Source organism: Oryctolagus cuniculus, chromosome 1 (genome assembly GCF_051225735.1).
Source record: "Oryctolagus cuniculus isolate XC-2025 breed Fujian yellow rabbit chromosome 1, ASM5122573v1, whole genome shotgun sequence".
Lineage (NCBI taxonomy): Eukaryota > Metazoa > Chordata > Mammalia > Lagomorpha > Leporidae > Oryctolagus > Oryctolagus cuniculus.
Genome location: NC_142867.1, coordinates 224,684,844 through 224,712,761, shown reverse-complemented (window position 1 = coordinate 224,712,761; position 27,918 = coordinate 224,684,844). Strand labels below are relative to the sequence as shown.

Here is a 27,918-nt window from a genome sequence, read left to right as displayed (position 1 = left end):
TTAAAGATATATTTACAGTGCATTTCGGTCGGAGCGCGTCAACTTTGTGAATCTTTTTCTAATCTAATTTAGGCACTTCAGGAGGACCTGAGAGAGAAAGAAAGAGAAATTGCTACAGAGAAGAAAAATAGTTTAAAGAGGGATAAAGCCATTCAGGGTCTAACCATGGCATTAAAATCAAAGGAGAAAGAGGTATGTCTGATATACTTGAAGTGAGATTTTTCTTTATTAGTTTCTGAGCCTGGCTTGTCCTACCCTGAGTTCTTAGCTTTAGATGAAAAGTTTATAACCGAGCTGAGATAGTACAGAAAGTGAGCAGAGGGCCCTCTAGTCAACTGGAAATTCTTTTAGAGCTTATGATCTGGTGCTGCTTGATGAATTACGTATGGAATTTTCACTTTTCTCATAGTCACATTAAAAGAACTAAAAAGAAACATGTGAAGCTAATTTAATGATACTTATCTCCTGAACGCTGCCGTTCAACATGTAATCAGTAAAAGAAAAGTGACAATGAAGCGTTTGGCATGTGTTCTTCAGGACTGTTGAAGTCCAGTTGTGCTGAGGCACAGCTCCGTTCAGAGCAGCCACGTTTCACGAGCCAGGAAGCACACCTGGCCAGTGGCTGCCGTGTTGGACAATGGCGGGTCTCATCTTTAGAAGGAAACAGGAAATTGAGGTCAGGGTGCGGTGGGAGGCAAGGCTGTGGCTGTGAACCACTTAGAGAGCCCTGTGGTTGTTCCTGGGGTATCGCGTGGTGGCTGACGGGTCCAGGCTGTTTTCTGTCAGTGGTTGGGACAGCAGTCTGTTGTGTCCCAGGAACTGTGGGAGGAGGCGCTGATGCAGAGAAGAAACCCAGCTCTGCTCGCGAGTCTGCTGGGGAAGAAGAGTGCTGGGCGCTGTGATGGGGCGGGGCGGGGAGCTGATCGAGATTAGTGTGTATGTGGGGAGCTGGGGCCTGAACTGAGTCTGAAAGGATGAGTTGGAGCTCGCTGGGAAGGGAACTGAGATCCCGAGGCTTTCCAGGCAGAGGAGATCATCGTCAGTCAAGGCGTTAGGTCAGGAAGGAACCTGAAAAGCACGTGTGGCTCACACAGTTGGGGTTACCCAAGCACGATGTGCAAGACTCCTAAGGCCAGAGATGCAGCTGGAGGAGTCGCCGGCGGCCTGGCAGCGAGGGGAGTCTGGCTTCTGCAACTGCCTGGCCGGCTGGCAAACCTCTGTGGGCTGGCGAGGAGGAGGGGCTGGGACCCGTTTTTGTCTTAGGGAGGTCTCTGGCTGTATTTGGAGAGTGAGCGGCAGGAGGGGGAGAACAGAGGCAGGGAGGCCAGTAGCCTCTGTGAGAGCCAGGGAGGGCTGACTTTGAGCAGTGGTCCCAGCACTTAGCAATGCAGGGTTCCAGAAGAGAGACTCAAGGAATGAAAATAGAAACAAGTAAAGGTTAGAACTAAATTTGGAACAACTGATGATTAGATGTAGGACTTCAGAGAAGGGGCGGCCAAAGCTGCCTGACCAGATGTGGTGGTGTCAGCACCCAAGTTCAAGGCCAAGAGCATGGCATGTGAAGGTTAGAGGGAGAGGGTGGTGGAGGTGATGAATCTGTTTAGAAAGTACTGACTTGGAGGAGCCCCTGACCATCCAGGTGAGATGTCCAGGAGGCAGGTAGATGGCATGGCTCATGCGTGGAGAGAGCCCAGGCCTGAAGGGGCTGATCAGGATTCACTGATGTGCAGGTGTGAGTTAAGGTTCTGAGCACTGACCTCCTTCTCCAAGGAGATGGAGGATGGCAGTATAGGGGACGTCATGATTTTGGAGTAGGGAGAGGAATGCACAAAGGAGACAGCGGGGGCAGTTGCAGATGTAGGAAACTGCCCAGGAGACTGGTGCTGAAGGAGCCGAGGCAGTGCTAGTTGACATCACCACCCGTCTGCAGCCCCAGAGACTTGGCTCATGGTACTAGAAGTCGTGCTTGGTAATCGTCTGGGGAGTTCAAGGCCCAGCTGAAAATGGAGACCTTCAGTCTCAGTGGTGGAGCAGTTGTTGGTGCTGACCCAGTCCAGAGTGTGGCCATGGGAGTTGTGGCTGACTCTGGGCCATAGGACAATGTCATTAGAAGATGTGGAATTATGGGGATGGCCAGGCCAGGTTGTTGGGTGGGTCATCTATTTGGACACTAATAATAACAACAGTATGAGTCAGGCATTGTTTTAGCACCAATACACATCACCTCATTTCATCTGAAGGACCCTAGGGTTGGGTGAGTGGCGGAATCCTTATTTTACAGAGGATGGAATTGAGTCTCAGAGAGGTTAAATACCTTGCCTGGAGTCATCCAGTTAATAAATGGCCAATCCTGAAGTCCCAGTCAGGTCTTTTCTGGCTGCAAAGCCCTTGATTGTAGCTCTGCACAGTGAGCAGGAGGAGCCTTTGGGGTGTGCAGAGAGAGGAGAGCCCAGTTGCATACTTGGCTGCTATTCCTTATTTTTCCCCAGGTTGAACAACTTAACGCTGAAATCAAAGAACTCAGTGCTGCCTTTGCTAAAGCCAGAGAGGCCCCACAGAAAGCACAGGCCCAGAAATTACAGGTAAGTGTTCACTTTGGTTTAAGTGGCTGTCTCTTTGATTCTCTCTCCTGGTGAGGTCAGGACTTTGAAACCTGGATGATTTTAATAAGGAAAACTGTGGGTGGTCTTTAGTGGCAGAATTAGCTTGGTCTAATTAGAGGGAAATTCTCTACCAGCTTTGGGGGCTTCTCCAGCCCCCCTCCTCAATATAGTGATGATGACAGCCACCCCCAGAGTTGAGGATGCTGAGTTTACTCGGTGCCAAATTTCAGACAGTGCAGGATAGGTGGATTTTTCTCATTTAATCTTCCCAACCCTGTGGGGGAAGGTGGTTACCATCCCCTTGTGTTGGTAGGGTTTTGAGGCTCAGTGAGGGTGTGCAGCTTTTTCACTGCCACACAGCTAGCAAGTGGCAGGGCCAAGATTTAAATGTAGTAATTGCAAATAACAGCAGGCCTTTATTGAACACATATTTTGTGCCAAGACCTCCTAAGCATTCCCCATGGATGATCTCAGTTATCTACGCAGCAGCGCTGTGAAGTAGGCGCTGTTAATATCCTTGTTTTACTGTGAGAGTCGCGTGTCTTTCCCAGGGGCACAGACCTGATGAGAGAAGCAGGACTGGACCCCAGAACCGGTCTCCCTCCAGACAGCCTGCACTTTTCTCACCTGATGTCCCATACCTGTCCTCCCCGGATGCTGCAGTCCTACCTGCTGCCTCCCAGGACCCTTCCAGCCTTGATGTCTTTGACCTTTTTCTCTGTTTTGTCCCCCAACCTTGTACTGCCAGGGCTCCTGCTGGTCACCCCCCCTGGCCTTCCCTCTCTTGTTCTACATTTTAGTTTTGTGCTTTTAATTATTGTAATATTTTCCCATGTCTCTCATTTCCCTTTAGAGTTCACGCCTATTTACGAGTAACTTAATCAGTAAAGTTCCATTATCAAAATGGAACACTGCCTGCAATGCTGTCTTTCTGTCCCCTGTACTGATGTTGGTTTTGGTTGCAAAGTAGAAGTTAGAAGTTAAATCTGATTTAAGACTGTTTGATTTCTGAGATTCATGTCTCGGGTCAAATCTTTGGCAGAGTTTTGGTTCACAATAGGAATAACTGAATTCACCTGGTTTCAATCATGGTACGCCGGAGCACAGGCAATCTCTGCTTTTGGGATCTCAGAGTTGCCTTCTCCCACCATTTTGGCAGTAGTTGATCATATGGAGCTGAGATTACAGTTAACGTTGGGGGTTTCCCCTTGCTTAGAAAATAACAAGCTGGGCCGGCGCCGTGGCTCAATAGGCTAATCCTCCACCTTGCGGCGCCGGCACACCGGGTTCTAGTCCCGGTTGGGGCGCCGGATTCTGTCCCGGTTGCCCCTCTTCCAGGCCAGCTCTCTGCTATGGCCAGGGAGTGCAGTGGAGGATGGCCCAGGTGCTTGGGCCCTGCACCCCATGGGAGACCAGGAAAAGCACGTGGCTCCTGGCTCCTGCCATCGGATCAGCGCGGTGCGCCGGCTGCAGCGGCGGCCATTGGAGGGTGAACCAACGGCAAAGGAAGACCTTTCTCTCTCTGTCTCTCTCTCTCACTGTCCACTCTGCCTGTCAAAAAAAAAAAAATAAATAACAAGCTTCAAAAGCTGAAGTCTTAGGAGAACCATCCGTATTTTCCGTTGCTTAAGGAAAAAAATAGCAATTTTTTAAACAAAATTGTTAAAGTTAAAGAAATGGCAATTCATAGGGAGAGACAGCAGCCATCCCTGTAAGTGAGGTGGCATTTTCCGTGTTATGTGGCGCCCCAAAGGAAAGAAAGGAGTCTTGTGGATTTAAATGTTACCCAGATTTATTACCTACTTTTTAAAATTCAATAACCCTCAGTCCCAGTCAAAAGACTTTAAGGATGGTTTTTGAGGTCTTGCACTGCACAGTGTTGGCCAGGTTTCTGGGGGATTTGCTGTAACTCCTCAGGTTATCCACGGCAGGTTGGCTTTCTGGGGAACCCTCGTTTAGTCTTTACCCAAGGAGACAGTGATTTGGGAACTTGAGCATGTTTTCATCAGGATTCGAACTCAAGTCTGTCTCTAAAGCTGTGTTCATTTTACTGTTCTAATTGTGTGTGTGAGAAAAAGCACATGATACACTTGCACTATTTCATTTGCGGTAGATGCAGTTTGAATGTCCCACAGACATTGGTAAATGCATTCTTTTATGTATTGGGACCTTTTTGGGCTGTCACGTGGTGCAGAGTAATTGCAGCTCGAATAAAGCAGCCACACTTGACGGAGCTGGCGTGAGGCCTACACAGCAGCAACAGCAAGTGGGATTTAAGCCCTTGGAGCAGTTGCCCAAGTGCAGAGGCACAGAGATGTGAATTCCAGTTACACGTAGGACTGTGCAGGTTACATGTGGGCTGGCTGGTTGTACCTTCATACTTGTTCAAAAAGTATTTCCAAATTGGAAATAACATTCTCCCTCCAGCTATAGAAGTAAAAATGCACGTTGTAGGAAATCTGTAAAATACTTTATGTAGTAGGAGGAAGTTGATAAAAATCAATAAACTTACCTCCAAAGATATTCACTTGAATTGTTAATGCCTTGGCTCTTCAGTGCATATTTGTACAGATATACAAATCAACTTTGAAAGTTAATTTGAATCATAGTATGTATTTTGTTTGATAGCATTTTTTTTTTAACCTAACATTCTTGCCAAGGCAGGAAATACAGATCCATCCAGTCTTTTTTTTTAAGTTGAGACAATGGTAGATTCACATGTAGCAGATTTCTGTGTGCCCTCTACTTAATTCTCCAAAAGGTAACATTTTCTCCCAAGTCACACAGCTGGAACTGTTTTTTTTTTTTTTTTTTTGACAGGCAAGTGGACAGTGAGAGAGAGAGACAGACAGAAAGGTCTTCCTTTGCCATTGGTTCACCCTCCAATGGCCGCCGTGGCCGGCGCGCTGCGGCCAGCGCACTGTGCTGATCCGATGGCAGGAGCCAGGTGCTTCTCCTGGTCTCCCATGGGGTGCAGGGCCCAAGGACTTGGGCCATCCTCCACTGCACTCCCTGGCCACAGCAGAGAGCTGGCCTGGAAGAGGGGCAACCGGGACAGAATCCGGCGCCCCGACCGGGACTAGAACCCGGTGTGCCGGCGCCGCAAGGCAGAGGATTAGCCTAGTGAGCCACGGCGCCGGCCGAACTGGTCTTAAAGCTGGGCTTTCTGACTCTTTATTAAAGTTACCATCTTCTGCACAATGGGCAAGAATGATTTGGTTAATGTTACATCTGGCTTTCAGTTTCTGACCATGTCTTATTGGGCCAAATATTTGCCACCTGGGAGACATGCAGAATACAATAAAAAGCTCTCTAAAGAAATTTCTCAAGGAGCTACTTAAGGAAAATTTAATATGGAAAGTTTTTTTTTTTTTAAAGATTTATATTATTTATTGGAAAGGCAGAGTTAGAGTGAGAGTGAGAGAGAGAGATCTTCCATTTGCTGGTTCACTCCCCAAATGGCCACAGCAGCTTGGGCTGGTCTGGTCTGAAGCCAGGAGCCAGAGCTTCATCTGGGTCTCCCATGTAGATGGAGGGGCCCAAGCACTTGGGCCATCTTCTGCTTTCCCAGTGCCTTAGCAGGGAGCTGGATCAGAAGTGGAGCAGCTGGGAAGTGAACTGGTGCTCATATGGGATGCTGGCACCTGCTGTGCCATAGTGCTGGCCCTGAAAATATTTTTTATTAAATGGATAGAATCTGTGAATTTGAATTCTTTGAGCTTGGGTATTTATTTAAAAATTTAATTAATTGGGGCCAGTGCTGTGGTGAGGTGGGTAAAGCCACTGCCTACAGTGCCGGCATCCCATATGTGTGCCAATTCGAGTCCTGGCTGCTCCACTTCCCATCCAGCTCTCTGCTATGGCCTGGGAAAGCAGTAGAAGATGACCCAAGTGCTTGGGCCCCTGCACCCGTGTGGGAGACCTGGAAAAAGCTCCTGGCTCCTGGCTCCTGGCTTCGGATGAGCGCAGCTCCGGTCACTGCAGCCAGTCGGGAAGTGAACCAGCAGACAGAAGACCTCTTTCTCTCTCTGCCTCTCCTTCTCTCTCTGTGTAGCTCTGACTTTCAAATAAATAAATAAATCTTTAAAAGTTAATTAATTAATTAATTTGAAAGAGAGAACTTCTGTCCAGTGGTTCATGTCCCCAGTGCCTGCAGCAGTTGGGACCAGGCCAGGTCAAAACTGGGAGCTTGGAACTCAATGTGGGCTCCCCCGTGGTGGCAAGGACCCAGCCACTTGAGTCATCTGCTTCGTTGTCCCAGGGTGTGCATTGTCAGGAAGCTGGAGGAACAGAGCAGGGACTTGGACTCTGGTATGGGTTGTGGGTGTCCTAAGCAGCATCTTACCCTCTGCCCTAAGTGCCGGACTCACAAGCCTGGACTGTTAGAGAGGCTTTGTCATCATTATTTACATGATAAGCCTATAGAACTTCATCACTTTATAGTAACTATTAATAATAACCATGTTTAACCAGTCCCTAACTGGTGTTCCTGTCTCTAGCCTTCTCCCCTCGAATTCAGTCTTTTTGTTTTAATTCTTGCGAGTTTATTGATGTTCATTGGAATCTTCACGGTAAGGGCAAGGTAGTGTGGTGCTGTGGAAGGAACACAGGCTCTGGAGTCGTTTGAGTCCCAGATTTAATCACTTATCATCTTGTGACAGGCTCGTCATTTAGCGGTGCCGAGTCTCAGCTACTTAAATGGGGGAAGTGATGTGTGTAGGGTTGGTTTGAGAAATAGAGATGTAAGGCATATACAAGCACTTGGCATGGCTCTGCATGTATAATCAGTGTGTAATAAAAGGTAGCTATAAATATTGTTTAAGGTGAGCATTTTATGGGCATTATTTACCTTCTTTTGTTTGTTTAGTTTATTTAAATAAGCACTGCCACATACTTTTTAAATTAATTTTTGGCCCTGTGACCTAGGTTTCTCACTTTTTAAAAAAATTTTGATTTCCAAGGAATTAAAAAAACCCAACAGGCTTTACAACTTACTTTGAGCTTTGAGCAGTGTTTACCCTCTGTTTGTGTTGCTGTGTCCTAGAAAGCAGTTAGGGTGCGGGAGACTAGATGCTGGGGTCCAGGTGACCCAGGGCTGGCAGAGCTCCGTGGCCCCCAGATTAACAGTAGTTGTAGCTCCCTCTCCTGAAAAACTAAGACTTACCTAGTGATGGTGATGGAGATGGATTTCCTGGCAGGGCCTAGAAGTGGGGCCTTTATTCCATGGTGTGAGCTGTGACCTGGACAGCCTGTGTCATGTGCTTTCGAATTCTGAATCTTGAGCCTCAGTCTGCTTAAAAGAACAGATTAAAAAAAAGAGTTTATTTTCTTTTGCGTAGATTACTTTTTTCCAGTTTTTTTTTTTTCCCTCCAAAGACTAGAAAGAAGAAACAAATGGGAAATCTGGAAATCACCCAGCCACTATTAACATTTTGATGTTTTCCCATCTATACTTTCTTCTGTGCATAGATTTAAAAAAAAAAATCATTTACAATTTGGTCTTCTGCTTTTTCAGGTAACATTGCAACTTAGAAATATTTCCATGTTGTTAATCTTTGTAAATATCATTTTAAGATTTCTTTTTGTGACTTTATCATACTTTATTTATCCATTTTTAAAAAGATTTTATTTATTTATTTGAAAGGCGGAGTTAGAGACAGAGTGAGAGTGAGAGAGAGAGAGAGAGAGATCTTCCATCCATTGGTTCACTCCCCAAATGGCTGCAACGGTCAGGAATGGGCCTGGCTGAAACCTTGAGCCACGTGGTTGCAGGGGCCCAAGGACTTGGGCCATCTTCCACTGCTTTTCCAGGCCATAGCAGAGAGCTGGATCAGAAGTGGAGCAGCTGGGACTCAAACCGGCGCTCATATAGGATACCAGCACTGCAGGCAGAGGCTTTACCTGCTATACCACAGCACCGCCATGTAGTAACACAAAAATGAGGGCGCATTCATTTTTGTGTTACTGCGTGTTGAGGTTGTTATACTGTTGGAAGTAATTCTGTGATAGGTGATTATTATATATGAGACTTTTTTTTTCCTGCTATATTTTGGATTTTTCTGAGATTGAATCCTAGGAAGGGAATTACTGAGACGAGTACTGCACATACACACACACACTTGATATTTACAAGGAACCCTCAAAAAGTTCGTAAAAATGCATATTGTCTTTATTTATTTGAAAGGCAGAGTTAAAGACACAGACACACACACAAAGAGAAAAGAGAGCTTCCGTTTGCTGGTTCACTCTCCAAAAGGCTGCAATGGCTGGGGCTGGGCCAGGAGCCTGCAGCTTCATCCAGGTCTCCCACAAGAGTAGCAAGGGACCCAAGCATTCAGGCCATCTTATCCTGCTTTCCAGGCATATCAGCAGGGAGCTGGATTAGAAGCGGAGCAGCCTGGATTCAAACTGGCTTTTATGTAGGATGCCAGCATTGCAGACATGGCAGACATGGCAGCTTAACCTGCTGCACTACAACGCTGGCCCCACTTACTATCTTTTGGTTTCATTTGCTAACTTTTTGAAGTACCCTCAGATAATCTGGCTACAGGGGGCTGTATCAGTTTACGTTTCTCCTAGCATGTTTCCTGGCTTCTAGGGACGTGGCCACTTCTTGCCACGTGACTTTGAAGAGTGCTGTTTCATAGCCTGCTCTTCGCCAGATAGCTTGTTAAAACACTCTTGCTTCCTAAATGAGAACTTGTTTTAGTTGAATCTTTTTCTTGGTGGATTAAAGCATTTTTGTGTGTTTGAGAGTCACGTAGGTGTTTTCTCAGGTGCACTGTGTATTAATGGAATAAAGATGTTGAAGACACACTTAGCTCTTGAACTTTGCTGAAATTACAGCCTTCCAGGTGGCCTTTGGCCTCCCTTGCTGCCATCGCGATGAAGGTTGCTGTCGCCAGTGCTTGGACCTGTCTCTGCTCTTCAAGGGAAACTCTAAATTTTTCTGCCTCCTAAAATAAATGACATAGCTAAAAAATTGTTAAGAGTAACCTCACTTATCATAGAACACTTAAAAATACAGGTAAATGAGGAAAAAAATCAACTACATTCCTACCTCACCAAAGACAGTTTCTGGTAGCATTTCGCGCTTTGTCTCCTAGTTTTTTTTTTTTTTTTTAAGATTTTATTTATTTATTTGAAAGTCAGAGTTATGCAGAGAGAGGTCTTCCATCCGCTGGTTCAATCCCCAAGTGGCTGCAACGGCCGGTGCTGTGGTGATCTGAAGCGAGGAGCTTCTTCCTGGTCTCCCACATGGGTGCAGGGGCCCAGGGACTTGGGCCATCTTCTACTGCTATCCTAGGCCATAGCAGAGAGCTGGGTTGGAAGAGGAGCAGCTGGGACTAGAACCAGCGCCCATATGGGATGCCGGTGCTTCAGGCCAGGGCGTTAACCCGCTGCGCCACAGCGCTGGCCCCTGTCTCCTAGTCTTTTAAAAAAATACTACTTTTATACAACTGTGGTCTTTCCCCCCTTACCATTAGCATCATAACATAACCATTTTTCCATGTTAATTTAAAGTCTCCATATTATTCTGAAAATTGTCTCTGTTAATCTTTCCCTTTTTTTTTCCCAAGGTGAGAGAATCTGTGCTGATTTCTCAGTTTGCTTAATGAAGTATGAAAATCAGCTCATCTGGCCTCTGTCCCTTCTCCTCCAGGAGCCTGAAGACTATGAGGCTGCTCTGACCCAGAAGGAAGCCCTTTTGGCTGAGCTGCACTCAGAAAACCTTAGCAAGAGCACAGAGAACCACAGGCTGCGTAGGGACATGAGGAAGGTCATGCAGGAGCTGGGCGACCTGCAGCAGGAGAGGGAGAGGCTGGAGAGGGCCCTGGAGGAAGCCCGTGGAGAGAAGAGCAAGGGAGACCACACCATCCACGTGAGTTCTCTTCTCGTGGGGGCCTTGCACGTGGCGGGGGGTCGTGTGGGCTGTCTGCGGCTGCGGGGTGATATTTGAGCCAGAAAACGGAGAAAACCCGAGAAATGTAAAAAGGAGGATACTTCACTCAGCCTCTCGTTACGTAGACCCGAGCGGGCTTAGCTGTTGGACATTTCCTTCCTTTTGTCCTGTCTCTGTCTGTCTCACACACGCACGTGCGTTATTGGTGTCGAGCTGAAAATGCACTTTCGTATCTGGCGTTTTCTTCTTCACTGTTCTTTCCTTGGTGTGCTGCCATGTCATGAATGTTCTTCAGAAATCCTTTTTTTGCTTGGTGCCAGCACACTATTTCATCACTTGGATATGTTACAATTTGTTTAAATCTTCCCCTGTTGTAGGACATTGAAGTCATTTCACTTCTTTTGCCTTACAACAAATGTTGCAGCAAACATCCTTGTCCATAAATATTTATCTACTGATTATTTCTGATAGAGGTATGGCTACTGGGCCAGAGAATACGAATATTTTAAACATTTTCATATAGATATACTCAAATGGCTTTCCAGAAAGATCTTACCAGGTTTTTCTGTGTGATCTCTTTTTAAGGTTCTCTTCAGCATTGGGTATTAGTGTTTAAGAATTCTCCCTGATTTTGGTAGGTGTATTAAACTTCAATTATATTTAAATTTCAGTATTCAGCATCTTTTAACTTAATCTTTCCTGAGAGTCGCATCCAGATACATAACCTTGGCGTAGTCGGGTAGGAGAGGGTCAGGGTCTGAGTGATCATGCAGTGCCCTGGGGAACGGCACTGATCTGCCCGAGAGTCAGAGCAGGCAGAACCAGCAGGGAAGAGGGCTCAGGAGAAGCTCCGGTGCCAGAGTTAGTGCGCTGGGGACTGTGGTTGCAGCATGTCAGGGTCCATAGGTTGAACTCCCAGTGTTAATGCCGAAGTGAACATTGAAAAGCAAGTATTGGTGTGTCTTCATAACTTTCCACAAACAGTAAGAGAGCAATAATGGAAATGTAGGAGAATAAGAAAATGCCAGCTCCAGTTCCATCACCCTGACAAAGCAGTCTTGCCCTGCAGTCTGGGTGTACCTGGGCTTGTGGTCTAAGCAGAGACTCAATTCTGTTTGTTGTTCTTCAGTCACCTCTCTCCCACAGACACCTTCCCATGTTGCGTGGCTCCAGGGTGGCTGACTATAGGGTGCATGCTCTCACTGAGTGACCTCATGGGCCTTACTTGATAACTTTCCCTGTTGAGCAGTTTGACTGTTTAATGCCGCAGTGTGCATCTTTGAGCATAAGGGCATTTTCTCTTGAAAGAAGAAAAAAGTCCCAGATATGTTCTGAGGCGTGAGGTTACTAGGCCAGATAGTATGAATGTTTTGTACTGGTTAATCATGCTGCCAAATTATTTGTCCAAAGAGCTGGCCCAGTTTATGCTGCCACTGGCAATATTGGAGTGTACCAGTTTATTGCATACTATTAAAATACCTGTTCCCTCTATTTATTCAGTGTTATTGAACACCGAGTGTATCTTATTTAAATGCTGATAGAAATGCAAAGCATGACTTCTGGATGTTTCTCCAAGGGAAATGAAAATGTTGTATGTGACAAAATGCAAAGCGGTTTAAAAAGTCCAGAGCTAATGGATGTAACATACTCAGAACAGAGAATCCTCGTGGGATGGGGAGTAGTCAGGGAGAACTTCAGGGAAGAGGTGACTCTTGGTTGGGAGGAGAAGGCTGAGACTTGAGTCATGTGCCTTTCTAGGTAAGAAAAGCCTGATCCTTTTGTAGAGTCGCAGGTTTCATAACCCATTCTTACATCCTTCAGTGTTGCTAACAGGTTTTTTAGTTTAATATAGTTTCTCTCCCAATACTTCCTCACTGCTATCACGGAAGTGTTCATTCAGTAAATTTGGATGGCGGGGGTTGGTGGAGGTGGAACCTACACACACAAACACAAACACAATTACATATACTCATGTCATATGTAAATGGTTTCACATTGTAACTTGCTCTTGGTGAGCATTTGAAATGTCTCTCTAGCACTCCCTCAGGTAGATCTGCTGTAATTCACTTACACCGCTCTCTGTTTTCAGATATCGTTTGTTGGTTCTGTAATTCACTTATACTCATGTAACCCTGGTGCTTCTCAAAGAATTTTGCCTGCTGTTGATAAAAACGTGTATCCCTGTCTAACATGCTTACGTCTTCATAAGGAGTCACACAACACTTGGCAAGGAATGGATGAGGACAATGACAGCAAGAGGGAGGGATTGAGCCAAAGTCTGCCGTGGAAGCACTTCCTTGTGGGTGACAGAAACCCCACTTGAACTAACTGTGGCGAGAAGGGAAGTTTATTGCCTATTGCCTTGTGTAACTAAATTGCTGGAAGGATGGAGGCACTGGCACACAGCCAGGCCAGACTCTGTGTCTGTGAGCTGGCTGCTTTCTCTTGCATCTGCTTCCTTCGGTTGTGAATGGCGGGACCCCTCGTTGCCAGCCCTGCTGGAACCGCATCTTCCCAGTGTGTTGGAGAAGAGGAAGGAGGACTCTCACACTCTGCTACCCCCACTGTCTTCCCGTCAGCATGGCCAGAAGGGTGAGGTGCTGAGAAGGCCAGCTCGGGTCATGTGCACTTTTGTGTGTGTGCACATGCGGGCACACCAGCCAGTGTGTCTGTGTGCACCATCATTGGCAGCTGCCTCTTAAGCCACATGTTTGGAACGGCTGAGGGGTACCCAGCGAGGAAGCAGTGTTTGTGACAGGGCACTGGGCAGAGCGAAACAGCAGCTGTGCACTCTAAATGCCTGTCTCAGGTGGGCATGCTTGTGACTCAGAGTTTCCTGGCATCTCTTTGTGACTGCTTGTGTGCATCAGGTCACATATGTGTTCCTGACAAGATGACTTGGCCAGGGTTTCCTTCTTGCATGTGTATTGCAACACAGTGGTGATTCTGCTTGCCTTCTGACTGTGGCCAAAGAATTTGGCTGTGTCCGTCTCACAGGAATGTTTTGCTCCAGATCCTGGCTTGTTGAGAGGCTGGGAGATTTGCTGGGGTGGTGTTTCTTCTTCATGGGGCTAGGGTGGATACCCAGGTAGAGCCCCAACCTGCTGGCCCTGCCTGTCTTGCTGGCTGTTTCTGTTGAGTAGGTTGTTTCATTCACCTTGCCACACCTGCTGGGGTTGCTTTCGGATGGAAACATCAGACAAAAACCCAGACCTTTTGGTGGCCTCTGTTTCTGCCCTGGTGGAGAAAGGGAATCCATTTCTACGTTCAGCCACACACAGTATGTCTTGCAGGCCTTCTCCTGGGCATGGGGGCAAGCCCATCACAGAGATGAGAACAAACTGCCCCTGGAACATAGTGAGAAAGACTGGAGGAGGCTCCTGGGAAAGTAACTCCTGAACTGGTAAAGGTTGACAAGCAGTCGAGGTGAAAGTTCAGAGGAGGAAGAGTGTGGTTCGGGGCAGTAGTGAAGGGCGTGGCTGCTAGGGACATGGCAGGAGTTGATCTGGAGAAAAGTGGGCTTGCAGAGGGCCTCAGCTGCAGGTTTGGGAGCTTGGACGTGACCTCTAGGCAGCGCGACTCCTGCGGAGGGGGAGTTAAGCAGAGGATTGATGGGGTCAGATTTGCAGTAGGACCAGACTAATGGCTGCCTGGAGGATGGATGGGTGAGGGTAAACCAGGAGAAGAAGGTGAGAAAATGCCTTCCCTTGACATGAGAGACAGGCTCTGAGAGGTCAGGGTTCAGGAAGAGAGAAGGAGCTGTTAGCTGTCACGGGGATGCCCACGTGTGGTCTTTAGGGCTTGTCTTGTTGGTGCATATGGAAGCTTCACCCATAAGAGCTCTTGAATATTCAGCTTGCTGTTGTTTGAACTTTGCTGCATCCCACAAGTAGGAGAAAGAAAACACTGGTAAGAAGGATGTCCAAAGCACAATCTGCATTCAGCTCTGCTTTCAATACCCTCTTTGGATGTGACAGTTACTGCCCGGGATGATAGAAAAAAAGAGGCGTGAGCTTTCAGCCTGGACTGTACACTTTGTGAGTGATGTCCACAACCCTGTGTTTGGGCACAGAGAGAGTTATTCCCCTATTACAGAGTAAGCTAGGACTCCTCATTTAAATGACCTGACCAGGATCGTGTAGAAAGTGCTACATGTGTGACGTGGATCCAGCTAAGACACTGTGTTGTGCCTATGCCAAACCATCAGTAGTTATGGTAAGAAAACTGTGCTTTTGGCAGAAAGAAATATTGATACACATTCAGCTTTCTACAAAGGGGCTTTTAGACAGTTCATGGGAAAATGAAATTAAAAGGTAAGTTTGTTTTGATGCCAAATAAGAGTGAAATCCATGTGTAGCTTCTTCATAATACACATTCAGTGAACATTTTGAAGACCTCCTTGTCCATTCTCAAGATCAACTTGAAATATTTGGATTAATTGAAAAATTTTAAGTTGTCCTTTGTCCCCTTTTATGTTTCAAAACCATGTGCAGAAGTCATAGAAAAGCGTACTATTTAAAGGAGAGTGGAAATGAAGAGAAAGGCATTAGGGTTAAGGAAACAAAAGGGTGCCCGGTAAAATGGAACCACAGCATGAGCACGTAGAAGTTCACGCTGCGATGCCCTTCTCAGAGCTGAAGAGGGGACTTAACATTCAGCTAGCGGCTCCTGGCAGCGAGAGTAAAAAGGGAAATTCCGTTATGAGGTCTCCGGTGTCTGCACTATGAGCGTGTTCAGATAAAAAGACAGCTTTCGCTGGCACTGAGCCTCAGGGAAGAATTGGCTCTGATCGGTTTCTATGAAGAAAACTCTGAGCGGTGCATGGGGTCTTCAACAATACCCCCTTCGATAAAAGCAGCTGTGCACAGGGCCGGATCAGTGTCACCCATGTCGGTAAACTTGTAAGTATTGAAGTGTGCAGTCCCTGGGACTACAGCTACAAAAGCTACAAAGTCAGTTGGAAATACTACAGCCCTGTTCATTGATGAGCCCTGACTTAAAGCCTGCACCCAGGACCCCTGTCAAGCAGCCCTAGTTTTTGTAATGGTCCCTGAATTCTGATGGAAAAGCAACTGGTTGTTTTTTGGATGTGATCAAACCATCCTTTGCCAAAGCCAAAAACATTGGATGCCAATCTCATTGTGCCCGTTCTTAAGCACTTCGGAGGGGGACAATTGCTTTGCGCAAAGGCAGCTCGGATCAGGGCGGATGCATGCACTGTGCCTGGTCGTGCACGCACACCGACCCGTTGGGCTGCGGGAGTCAGTCACGTTTGTTGGTTTTAATTGCCTGTGATTGCAGTGGCCCGTGCCGGTTGTCTCAGCATGTGCTGTCATTTGTCACTCCTTCATTTGTGTATTCAGCACATTCATTGAGCACTTGCAGTGGTGCAGGCACTGTGATTGGGCTCTGGCGAATACAAGCTTTGGTTTGCACTTTGGGAATCTTAACCACGAGGAAGGTCAAAACAGGAGGATCTCACAGACAGGGCCCCTGTATTATTTTATATACCTCCTTGCCACCAGAGGCACCCATACCCCCCAAGGAAATTCAGGAGGCCTTCGCAGAAGAAAGTAAATGAGACAACTGGGATTCCCAAGTCAGTGTCGTGACCCCTGTTGTCTGTAACGGGAGTGCTGTCTGGAGTCTCGCTTCACTGCCCTCATGTCTCTGACCCTGATGCTCTGTTTAACCTCAGAGACTTAAGACTCTCCTTTTAGTGTGTGCTTGTGCAGGACTCTCTGTGTGTGTGTATGTGTGTGTGTGTCTGTCTGGTTAAGGATGAGAGAGAGAACTTTCTGTCTTTGAAGTTTGCCATCTCTGGCTCAGGTGCCAGAAGTCTGCTCAGGTTGGGGGCACTGGAGCGAGTCACCCTCTGTTTGTTCTCCTTCATGAGAAGCAGGTGTTTTAGGCAGCTGTGTGGCTGTATTCCCTGGCCAGTCTCCTAACGCCGTCATCTGCTATGAGACCCGTCACCCAGCGCCCTGGTAAGTGCGTGCCTCAGTACCTGGCACTCAGCTCTGTGGGGATGCGTTTTCTGGCAGAAGCCCAGAAGTCTAATTAAAGTTGTACCTGGCTAATCGGTGTGCTTCGACAGGAGCAGGTTTAATTGCAGGGCAGTTCAGCCCAAACCCCTCCTGTTGTCGCAGGTACTCATTGATGGATGGCTCCAGATGGGATTGTGCTGACATTTAGTATGTGTTTCGGTGAACCGTGATCAAAATGGGGTTGCTTAGGACTAAGAACACAGGCCTGAAGGAGGTTTGTTTGTTTATTTCCTACCAATTTCAAAGTTCCCCTTGCCTTTCAAAGAAAAATCAGTTGTGAAGACTGTGCATTGGCATCCTTGTAGAATGACTGTTTAGTGCAAATGACCTGTGTTAGAAGAAGTTCAGTCTTCGTAAATTCCAGTTTCTTAAAAGGGATTCTGAACGCTGAGACCTTGGAATCAACCTATATTTGAATCCTGGCTCCATTGCTTCCTAGCTCATTGACTGTGGACCAGTAACTGCTTCTCCAAACCACAGGGGCCATTTCTTATCAGAAAAATGGGATTGGTTGTAAGGATTGTAGGACAGAGGGTAGAGCACTTGCATAACACCTGGCAAATCACAGATGAGCCATAAATGGGAGCATTGATGATGACGCCGCTGCCTTGGCACTAGAAATGTAGCGATTCCAGTAGGGGTCTTTGGAATAGTGGGAAGCAGTGCAGGACTTGCTTTGGAATCCCAGCTTCATTAGAGGTGCTTCACCCCGGAGCCAGCTATTTAATGTCTCTAAATAATATTTACTCACTTAAAATAGGGTTGATTATACCTATTTTAGGATTAAACAAGTGAATCAAAATTTAATATGTGAGCAAATGCCTACTGTGGGTCCTGGCACACAGAGGTTCATGCTTAATGTATTAGATTTCTTCTGCTGCTTTAAAAAAATGTTTATTTGAAAGGAGGGGAGAGAGAGAGAAATAGATAGATAGATATCTTCTGTCTGTTCTCCCCAAATGCCTGCAATAGCCAGGGCTGGGCCAGGACAGAACCAGGAGCCAGGAGCCAGGAGCCAGGAACTCCATCCGGGTCTCCCACATGGGTGGTAGGAACTCCAGCCCCTGAGTTGTCACCTGATGCTTCCCCGGGGCGTACGTTAGCAGGAAGCTGGATGGGAAGTGGAGGTGGGACTCGATCCCAGGCACTCTGGCGTGAGATGTCAGCCTCTCAAGCGGCAGTTTATCCTGCTGCACCACACGGCCTACTCCACATTCCCTGTTTTTAATTGTGTGGCAGGGGCTGGATAGGTCTTTGAATGACAAACCACTGCCTGCTGGAATCGCCTGGTCACTGCTGACTGATAAATGTGGTTTGCTCTTTTCCCAGTCGAGTCAAGCTGTTCATTTCTTCCTTGATCAACACTCACCTGTCTCTGCAGAAAGTGCTTGTCTGTTCCTTTCCAGCTGACTGATCCCTCCAGGAAGGGGGTCAGAGCGCTTTTAGCTTGCCGGACTCCAGAGCACCTCGTGGCTTCTGCACAGGGCTGCTGTTAAAGTCGCTTAAAAGGCTCTCCTCATTGGTCTTGGTGCAGAATTGCTCTACTCTCCGTGGGGGCACAAGTGGGGAGACTTTCCCTTATCAATATCCATATTTTGTCATTTTTGTGTCAGGCTCTGTCCTGGGCACTGGGAGGACAGAGCTGAATCCAGTCAGGTGCAGTGGCTGAAGGAGTCTGGTGGCCAGATAGACCAGACTTGCGGACAGAGAGCTAGTTAAAGTGGGGCTTCATTCGCACTGAGAGGAGGTTGGGCCAGGTGCTTTGGGAGCACAGAGTGGGAGGGCTTCACCGAGGAGGTGGCTTTGAGCTGAGACTCGAAGGATGCGGAGCTGTTTCCCTGGGTGGATGGGAGGTAGATGTGCGTTTCTGGTAGAGGCAGGGGCCAGGCCAAGTCTTGGGGAGCACGCAGGAGGCTGGCATGGAGGGAACAGTGAGTGGAACTGGGGGAGGAGCCAGGCGAGTCCCGTTGCAACTTCAGGTGGGGTTTGGGGAGCTGTGGCGCCTTGCGAGGTGCTGGACCCACCTGGGCCTTGATGCCTGTGCGATTTGAGCTTCAACTCCTGTGCATTCTGACTTGGCGTTCTGGTGAGAGCCACATCGAGCCCGTTGTTCAGAACGTGGCTGAATTCACAGTTGTCACCACATGGGTAAGGCACGGTTGGTCGTTCTCTTTAGCAGAGACCAGCCTGTTCCAGTGACTTTCAGAGTTTTATTTGGAAGCAGTGAATTCTTTGCTCAAATAAATTCCTGTGGAGAGAAAACGTGGACGTGGAGCTGCTCCGGGTGGAGTGAGGTGTGGGAGGCTCGGTGCCTCCGCTTTCCCCAGCCCCGTCCTGCTTCTGCCACAGCTCCTGGGGGCAATGAGGCTGCAAATAATGTGACTGAGCACCGCTGTCTTACGTCAGTCCTGGAAATTCTGCTCCTGTCGCTGAGTGACGTCAGATTTTGGAGCAGTTTCCTGTGTGTATTTTAAGGCACCTGCTGCGTATGCCGACATCTTTCTCACAGAGAAACCTGATGAGGTGGACATTTGCTGGGTGAGCACCTTTTCCTTCTCCACGTGGCCAGAGATCAGGCAGACTGGCTGGCTGGGGAAGCAGTGCGAGGCCCGGCTTTTCATTGCTAATGTGATTCTGAGATTTAGGGATTTTTTTCACATAAGCCACCTTTTGAAATCGCCTGGTCTGCTCCGAGAGAGCCCTGATCTGCTGAGTGTTGGTCCAGAGCACATCCGTGAGTCTTAAAGGAACATTGCCATCAGTGTAGAAAGGGGCCATCATGACTGTCAGCATGCAGACCTTGCTGTGGCAGCACTCACTTTAAAGCAAGGTGTGTGCGTGCATGGGGAGGCGGCGGGTTCAGCTCTTTTCTTTTCTCTTGTAAACTCTTTAGAAGCAAGTAAAACAGGCGTACTCAAGGGAGCACTGCAGAGTCCTTGGATGGTAGTTCTTCGTGTTAAAATCAGATACAAATTTCTGTGCTCTTCCCCAAACCTATGGGGTCACCTTCACCAGAAAGACCCAGGAGCATGCAGTTAGAAGAGTCTGTTAACCAGCTCAGGGTGGGAATTCCTAATCCTAGGACTTCCTGGGCTTGGTTTGGAAAACTCCTGGTGGAATGAAAAGAAGGGGAGGAGCTTCAGAAAGTTGGTGAAAAAGGAAATCAAAGGTAATGCAAAATTTCCTGAGCTTTTTGAAGCCCCTGCAAGTAGACCTGGTTTTAAATTCAGACTCAAGTACTTTCTTTGGTTAAGTAGTTGGTTCTTTGAACTTCAGCGTTTTGATGGGCAAATGTGTCTGCTGGGTGGCTGTGCGAGCTGTGAAGTGCCAGCACTCCCTGAATGCTGTGGAGGTTTGTAGGAGACAGTGCTGGTGCTGTCTTGGGAAGGACAAGTGCTGAGAGCTGGAGGGCTTTGTGGTGGCCTTGTAAGATGGCATGCTGTCTCTAGACAGAGTTGGGTGGGGAGATTTTAGGATGCCTTTTCTGGATGGAGGGGATTGGGTGGATCCAGGCAGGGAGCCTGGAATAGTGTGTGAATAAAGTGGCTGGTGGAGGGGACTGGCTGGAGGCAAGGCTAAGAGGTAAGCTGGAGCCGTGAGTGGACAGCTCCATGGGGTAGCTTTGCACTGCAGTTAATTTGGAGGCACTGAAGGAGGCTGAGCAGACAAGTTCTGCATGGGTTTGGTGGGGTGACCTGGAGACAGGGAGCTGAGTTAGGAAGCTGTCATGGTACCAAGGTGAGAGCCCAGCTCTGAAGAAGGCAGGGACAGTGGGATGGAGGCAGGGGAGTGGGGAGAGGTTGCTTTGCTCCCCAGGAATATAGCTTCTGCCCTTCTTCTTTTATGGTAACTGCTCCTGGCTCAAGGAGCCATCAGTTTGGTCCTTCCGGAGCCCAGTTATTTATTGGTCCTTCGTGCAGGGGCCCAAGTTCCAGGTACTTTCGCTTTGCTGTTTCAGAGTTTGCCAGGCCTGGCCTTCATTGGGCAGCCTGGTGTCTGCATGGCCTCCTTAGTCTCCTTGCCCGCCTCTGCCTCTCCTTGAGTCGGATGACTCGGGCAGCTGCCTTAAGCTTCACATACCTTTCCCCTCCAAAACCTCGCTTGTGTCAGAAAGTCCTGCCATGGCCGTGAGATTGTCACAGAATTGTGCCATGATTCCCATTCTGCTCTTGTTTCTTAGGACAGATCCTTGAGAGCACTGGGGGTGGTGGGAGTAGTGGGCAGGGCAGGACTTGGGCGCTGCTGGCGTAAGAAGCACCACTCCCATGCCCATCTCTGTCCTTTGTCAGGACCATGTGCTGTGCCTTGTACCTGGTTACCTGTTGTCTCATGAGGTGCATGGGAGAGGGAGGGGCGAGAGCCCACCTGTGGTTTCATGGATGATAGTGCTGTGGCCGTAGGAGGGAACCTAGGGTGGGGCCAGCTTGGGAGAGGTGAGACAGTGGCCGTTTGCTCTGCCTCTGCTGAACACCTGTCCTGTGTTCTCTCATTTAACTCTCCAAGGACCCTGGGAGTCCACAAGAAACAGATTTGTTCTCTTTCTGTGGTTGCACAGCTAGTTAGCAGAGCCAGGATTCAGGGTGAGATCTTTCTGCTTTCACAGCTAGAAATATGGAAAGAGGTTTGGGGAAAGCACCAAGATTATCAGTTTTCAGTTCTGATTGTTTTGCTTTGGCTGGGCATGCTGTCTCCATGCCTCCTCCTAACGTGTATTACAGCCCCGCTGGTGGCGAGCAGTGTGCCCATTGGCTATCTTTGTGTTGCCATGGCAGCTGCTCCTCTTCAAGGCCAGCTCCATACCTCCCTTCCCTGCCCCAACCCCAGTGGTATTTTTACTTTCTGCCTTCTCTGACCGCTGCTCATGTGAGTCCAAGGCCCTTGTTCTTATCTTATTCACTAAGAGGACATTCATTCGGTGTTGGACTGGGTATTTCATCAATCCAAGTCCTTGAGAACCTGTACAATTAGTCCGAGTGTTGGAATGGTTGACCAATGAGAGCCCATGTCACAGAGTGGGCCGTCCCCTTCTCTGGTCTTAGCACTAGTGAAATTGGGTGCAAAGGGCAGAGGATTTGGGGTCATTCCTGGAAGGGTTTGAATTTCAGCACTGGCACTTACTTGTAACGCTCTGTGAAAGTCTCTTAACCTCTGTGAACCTTGGTTTGCTTTCTGTAAAAGCAGGACTAATACTGCCTACCATGGGATCAGTCAGTAAGGTCAGAGGTGGTCCATGTAAATGCTTTGGCCCATGTGGGGCTCATAGCTGATGTTCAGAAAAAATGTGGTTTCTGTTGTGAATGGCTGTGGTGAGAGAAGTGGTTTATGCCCTCCGCGGTCCTAGTTTTCCTCAAGACCCTTGTGATTATTCTATCCCCAAGATTGGTTGATTCATTCATTCTCTTTCTCTGTCACACACACACACACACACACACACACACTTGCTTACGACCCTGGGGTCAAGTCAGTGGACCCCTAATCTTAAGGAATGATAAAACTACATCCCTTTTGTGGAATTGTGGCACAGGTCATGGTCATGTTAAGAACCTGGTTGGGTTGGAGGAGGTGCTGTGGGAGAAATGTGGCACAGCATTGGTAGCTTTTATCACTCAAGAACATTATACTGAGTGAATTAAGCCAGTCCCAGAGGGACAATATCATATGTTCTCCCTGATCGGCAACAACTAACTGAGCACCCAAGGGGAAACCTGTTGAAGTGAAATGGACACTATGAGAAACAGTGACTTGATCAGCCCTTGTCCTGACTGTTGATGTACAATGTAATACTTTATCCATTTTAGTATTTTTTTTTGTTTTGTTCTAGTACTATTGGTTGAACTCTGTAATTAACACACAATTATTCTTAGGTGTTTAAATTTTAACTGAAAAGTGATCCCTGTTAAATGTAAGAGTGGGAATAAGAGAGGGAGGAGATGTACAATGTGGGACATGCTCAATCGGACTTGCCCCAAATGGTGGAGTTAGAAACATGCCAGGGGATTCCAATACAATCCTATCAAGGTGGCATGTACCAATGCCATCTCACTAGCCCAAATGATCAATTTCAGTTTACAGTTGATCACACTGATAGTTCTAAGAGTCAAAGGGATCACACAAACAAGACTAGTGTCTGCTAATACTAATTGATAGAATCAAAAAGGGAGAGAACGATCCATCATGGGAAGTGGGATACACAGCAGACTCATAGAATGGCAGATGTCCTAAACAGCACTCTGGCCTCAGAATCAGCCCTTAAGGCGTTCGGATCTGGCTGAAGAGCCCATGAGAGTATTTTAGGCATGGAAAGCCAAGACACTCTGGGGGGAAAAAAGACCTAAATGAAAGATCTCTGTGAGTGAGATCCCAGTGGAAAGAACGGGGCCATCAAAGAAGGAGGTACCTTTCTCTGAAGGGAGGAGAGAACTTCCACTTTGACTATGACCCTGTCTGAATAAGATCGAAGTTGGTGAACTCAAAAGGCTTCCATAGCCTTGGCAACTCATGACTAGAGCCTAGGGTGATTACTGACGCCATAAACAAGAGTGTCAAATTGTTGAGTCAACAACAGGAGTCACTGTGTACTTACTTCTCACGTGGGATCTGTCCTTAATGTGTTGTCCAATGTGAAGTAATGCTATAACTACTACTGAAACAGTATTTTACACTTTGTGTTTCTGTGTGGGTGCAAACTGATGAAATCTTTACTTAATATATAGTTAATTGATCTTCTGTTTATAAAGATAATTGAAAATGAATCTTGATGTGAATGGAATGGGAGAGGGAGTGGGAGATGGGAGGGGTGCGAATGGGAGGGAAATTATGGGGGGGAAGCCATTGTAATCCATAAACTGTACTTTGGAAATTTATATTTACTAAATAAAAAAAATAATTATATAAAAAAGAAGTTGTTAAGTAACTAAATTAAAAATATCAAATGAAAAGGAGAGTGGAATAAGTGATTATTGAATAGACATACATATATATACTATAATGGAACAAGGCAGTAAAATATGGGTCTGGCAGTATTTAAATGAAGGAGGGCTCTAAATCTGGGAGGTGATGGAAATGGACATGTAATCACTGGGCACGTGTGGACATTTTAAAATTGAAAGGACGGATGCTACTTGATTTTGAAGTATACTACAAAGCTACAGTAATCAAAACAGCATTAGTACTGGCATAAAAATGGACAGCCTGCTAAAATAATGGTGCTGGGAAAACTGGTGATCTAGTGGAAAAAGGATGAAATTGGACCCTTACCTCACACCATACAAAAACCAACTCAAAATGATTAATGACTTAAGTGTAAGATCGGAAACTGTAGAACTACCAGGGGGAACACAGAGAAAGGGCTCCGTGAAATTGGTCTGGGCAGTGATTGCTTGCTATGACCCTGAAAGCACAGGTGACAGAAGAACAAATGGGCAAATGGGGTTGCGTCCAACCAACAAGCTCTGCACAAGAAAAGAAGCAGTGAGCAAAGGGAAGCGACAACAACCACAGATGGGGAGAAGATGTTTGCCAAGCCTACATCTGGTGGGGGCTAATATCCAAAACATATAAGGAACTCAGCTCCACAGGAGAACACAAATAACCTGACTTAAAAATGGGCAAAGGACTTGAAGAAACACTTTTCAAAAGAAGACATACAGATGGCAAACAGGTTTGTGAAAAGATGCTCAATATCCCTACTCATCAGGGAAATGCAAGTTAAAGTTACCTGCATCTGTTAGAATGACTTAACAAAAAGGTGAAGGAAGATGCTGGTGAGGATGCCGAGAGGGGGGAGCCTTGTACACTGTGAGGGGAACGTAAGCTAGTATAGCATTTACGGAGAACAGAATGGATGGTGCCCCGCAAGTTAAGAATAGGGGCTGGCGTGATGGCACAGTGGGCTAAGCTGCTGCTTGCAGCATCACCGTCACACATTGGAGCGCCAGTTTGAGTCCTGGATTCTCCACTTGCCATCCAGCTCCCTGATAATGTGCCTCAGAAGGCAGTGGAAGACAACTCAAGTACTCGGGCCCCTGCTACCCATGTGGGAGATCTGTGTGGAGTTCTGGCTCCTGGCTTTTGCCTGGCCCAATCCAGGCCGTGAGAGCTATTTGGGGAGTCAATCAGTGGATGGACAATCACTCTCTCATCCTTTCTCTGTCTCTGTGACTCTGCCTCTCAAGTGAATAAATAAATACAATATATTTTTTAAAGATTTATTTATTTGAAAGTCAGAGTTACACACAGAGAGAAGGAGAGGCAGAGAGAGAGAGAGAGGTCTTCTATCTGCTGGTTCACTCCCCAATTGACTGCAACAGCCGGAGCTGTGTTGATCCAAATCCAAGACCAGGAGCTTCCTCTGGGTCTCCCACACAGGTGTGGGCCCAAGGACCTGGGCCATCTTCTTCTGCTTTCCCAGGCCATAGCAGAGAGCTGGATCAGAAGTGGAGCAGTTGGGACTTGAACTGGCGCCCATATGGGATGCTGGCACTGCAGGTGGCGGCTCTATCCACTACACTGCAGCGCTGGCCCCAGTAAATACAATCTTTAAAAAGCCTCCTAAAAATAGAATTACCATATGGTCCAGCTATCTTACTTCTGAGTATATATCCAAAGGAGTTGAAGTCAGTGTGCTGAGTAAATATCTGCTTCCATGTTCACTGCATTTTTATAATAACCAAGACATGGAATCAACCTGAGTGACCATGGATAGAGAAAATGCAGTGCAGTATATATACACAGTGTTGTGCACAGTCAGTTAAGCTGCTGAGTGCAACACTGGCGTCCCATTTTGGAGCATGGGAAAAAATACCTTTTATGTAAGGGGGGCAGCAAGGAAGGCAGCAGAACCAGTTGGGGAGAGGAGGGCAGCAAGGTGGTGCAGGCCCAGCTGTCAGAGGCCCTTGTAGGTCTTTACAGGTTTAATTATTTGAAAGGTAGAGTGACAGAGAGGGAGAGCCAGAGCGGGCAAGAGAGGGATGGAGAGAGAGATATCAGTCAATCTTCCATCCGTTGTTTTACTCCTTAAAGGACCACAACAGCTAGGTCAGGGCCAGGCCAAAGCTAGGAGCCAGGAACTCCATCCAGGTCCCTCATGTGGGTGACAGGGACCCAAATACTTGGACCATACTCTGCTGTCTTTCCAGGCACATTGGCAGGGAGCTGGATCAAAAGCAAAGTAGCCAGAACTGGAATCTGCAGTCCAGAATGGGATGTCGGTGTCACAGTGGCAGCTTAGCCCACTGCACCACTGCACTGGCCCCAGGTTGTGAAGAGTAAATATGAAGCGTCTAGCATGTTGCCTGGAATGATAGCAGGTACTTGACGTAGTAGCATGTGTTTCAGTGGCTCTGAGACTTCACTGCCTGCTCAGCTGCAGTGCGCCTCCACACAGGGGTGTGTCCTCATTCTGCTTTGTAACATGGACAGCAGAGCAGTCGCACAAGCAGGATGAAGGACTCATCACGCTGTGTCTCATCTGTGCTCATGTTGGTAAGACTCATGGATGTTGCCTGGCAGGTTTCCTGACGCAGTAGGAGAATGAGTTTGTATGTTTGTGTTTGTGTACGCACACCTTGGGTGACTCTTCAGAGACCACCTTTTTGTTGATCTCTGTCCTTGAATACATTGTCTTTTGTGGCCAGCAAGGCACAAGGGGAAATCCAAACAGCAGTCAGACATACAGAAACGTGGTTGGCAGTCCGTGAAATACAAATTCACACCCTTGTGAAGAGCCATTACGTACTAGTTAAGTTAGCAAACTCTTGAGGAAGTATCAGGGCTGGTGAGGATGTGGGTAAACAAACAACTTACTCTTTGAGGATGGCATTTTCATTACCATCTTTTTGGAAGAAAATTTGACAGTTTGTAGAAAGAATCCTCAAAACATGCCTACTGTTTGACCTGGCAATTCCATTTATGGGGACAAACAAATCAAAAGTGAAAAAGGAAATCCTTATTTGGGATAGGCATTTTGGTTGCATCCCAAATTGGAGTCCCAGCCCTGCTTCCATTTTGCCTTCCTACTAATGTCCCCTGGGAGGCACCAGGTGATGGCTGAAGTCGCTGCATCCCTGCCATCCACATGGGAGACCTGGATGCAGTTCCTGGCTCTCAGCTTCAGCCTTGGCATTTGGAGAGTGAACCGGCAGATGGAAGAGCTTTGTCTCTTTCTTCCATTCCGAAATAAAAAAATTATTAGAAAACTGAAACAAACCTTGTTTGTTTGCACAGAGCTGTTCTTTGCTATATCTATAAGAGCAAATGGCTGGAGACAGTGTGGAAATAACAGAGTGAAGTAAGCTATGTTCATTACGTTGATAACCGGGAGGATCACATTTTGCCTTTCAGCACTACCTAGCCGCCTGTCTTGCCTTTCTCTGGGACCATCAGAATGAGCAGAACTCGGGTACAGCAGCTCTGCAGACCTGTCTCATTCCTGTACTTAGAAAAAATAAAACCAAAAACTTTTTCTTGACTTTATATACTCTTAAACTCTTCTTTTGGTTTTAATTGTTCTTTTTGTGTCATTTAATTGCTGTATGTTCTTTGTAGGTCATGGCACAGTGGAATAAATAAAGTGAAATGGGAAAAAGCCCAAATTAAATTTAAAATTTCATAAAAATTATAGCCCCAGATGGGCAGGGACTGCACGGAGCATCTATAGTTTGCAAAGTCTTTAATTTGTTGGCTTGTCTGTATTACGGGAGAATGTTTTTGTTCTTTAGTCTTACATTTCTGTTAATGTTGCTTTGTGTTGCAGTTGGCCCTCTGCAACCTCAGATTCTGTATCCAGAGTCAGCCAATCTTGGATTAAAAGTGTTTGAAAAGCAAGATTGTGTCTGTGCTAAGCATGTTCAGATACTTTTCTTGTCATTTTTCCAAGCAATACAGTATAACAACTATTTACAAGGCATTTACACTGTATTGGGTATTATAAGTAATCTAGAAATGGCAGAGTGTACAGGAGATTGAGTGCAGGTTGTGTGCAAACACTACAACATTTTATGGAAGTGGCTTGAGCATCCTGGATTTTGGTGTCTGTTGGGGTTGAGTGAGGTGTCCTGGAACCAGTCTGCATGGGATGTTCAGAGCTCCTATATTTGTGGAGTAATAAAAAATGCAGACTTTTCTACTTCAGAATTGAATTCCTACTCGTATTTACTGACATTTACAGCTTGCGATAGATTCTCGGTCTAGTTGTTTTGGATTAAAGGTCTCATCATCATCTTTTTGCCCAAGAAAAAAATTAACATTTAATTTTCAAGTGTTTTCTTTGTTCCTTCTGGCTATTTGATAGTCCCAGTTTTTGTGATATTCCTTGCCATTTCTGATTGTTTACAAAATGACTATATGAATTGCATTGTTCCTTCTT

At 46.8% G+C, this 27,918-nt stretch overlaps 1 protein-coding gene across 7 annotated transcripts in view; it reads left to right on the top strand.

The window, feature by feature from the left end:
• Positions 1-27,918, top strand: part of CDK5RAP2 (CDK5 regulatory subunit associated protein 2) — a 208,362-nt gene that overhangs the window by 57,239 nt on the left and 123,205 nt on the right. For all 7 annotated transcript variants that reach the window (XM_017350098.4, XM_089301654.1, XM_089301655.1 and 4 more), the window contains 3 exons: positions 73-192; positions 2,490-2,582; positions 10,267-10,485. In XM_017350098.4, coding sequence (XP_017205587.4) covers positions 73-192; positions 2,490-2,582; positions 10,267-10,485 — 432 coding nt within the window. The remainder of the gene's footprint in view (positions 1-72; positions 193-2,489; positions 2,583-10,266; positions 10,486-27,918) is intronic.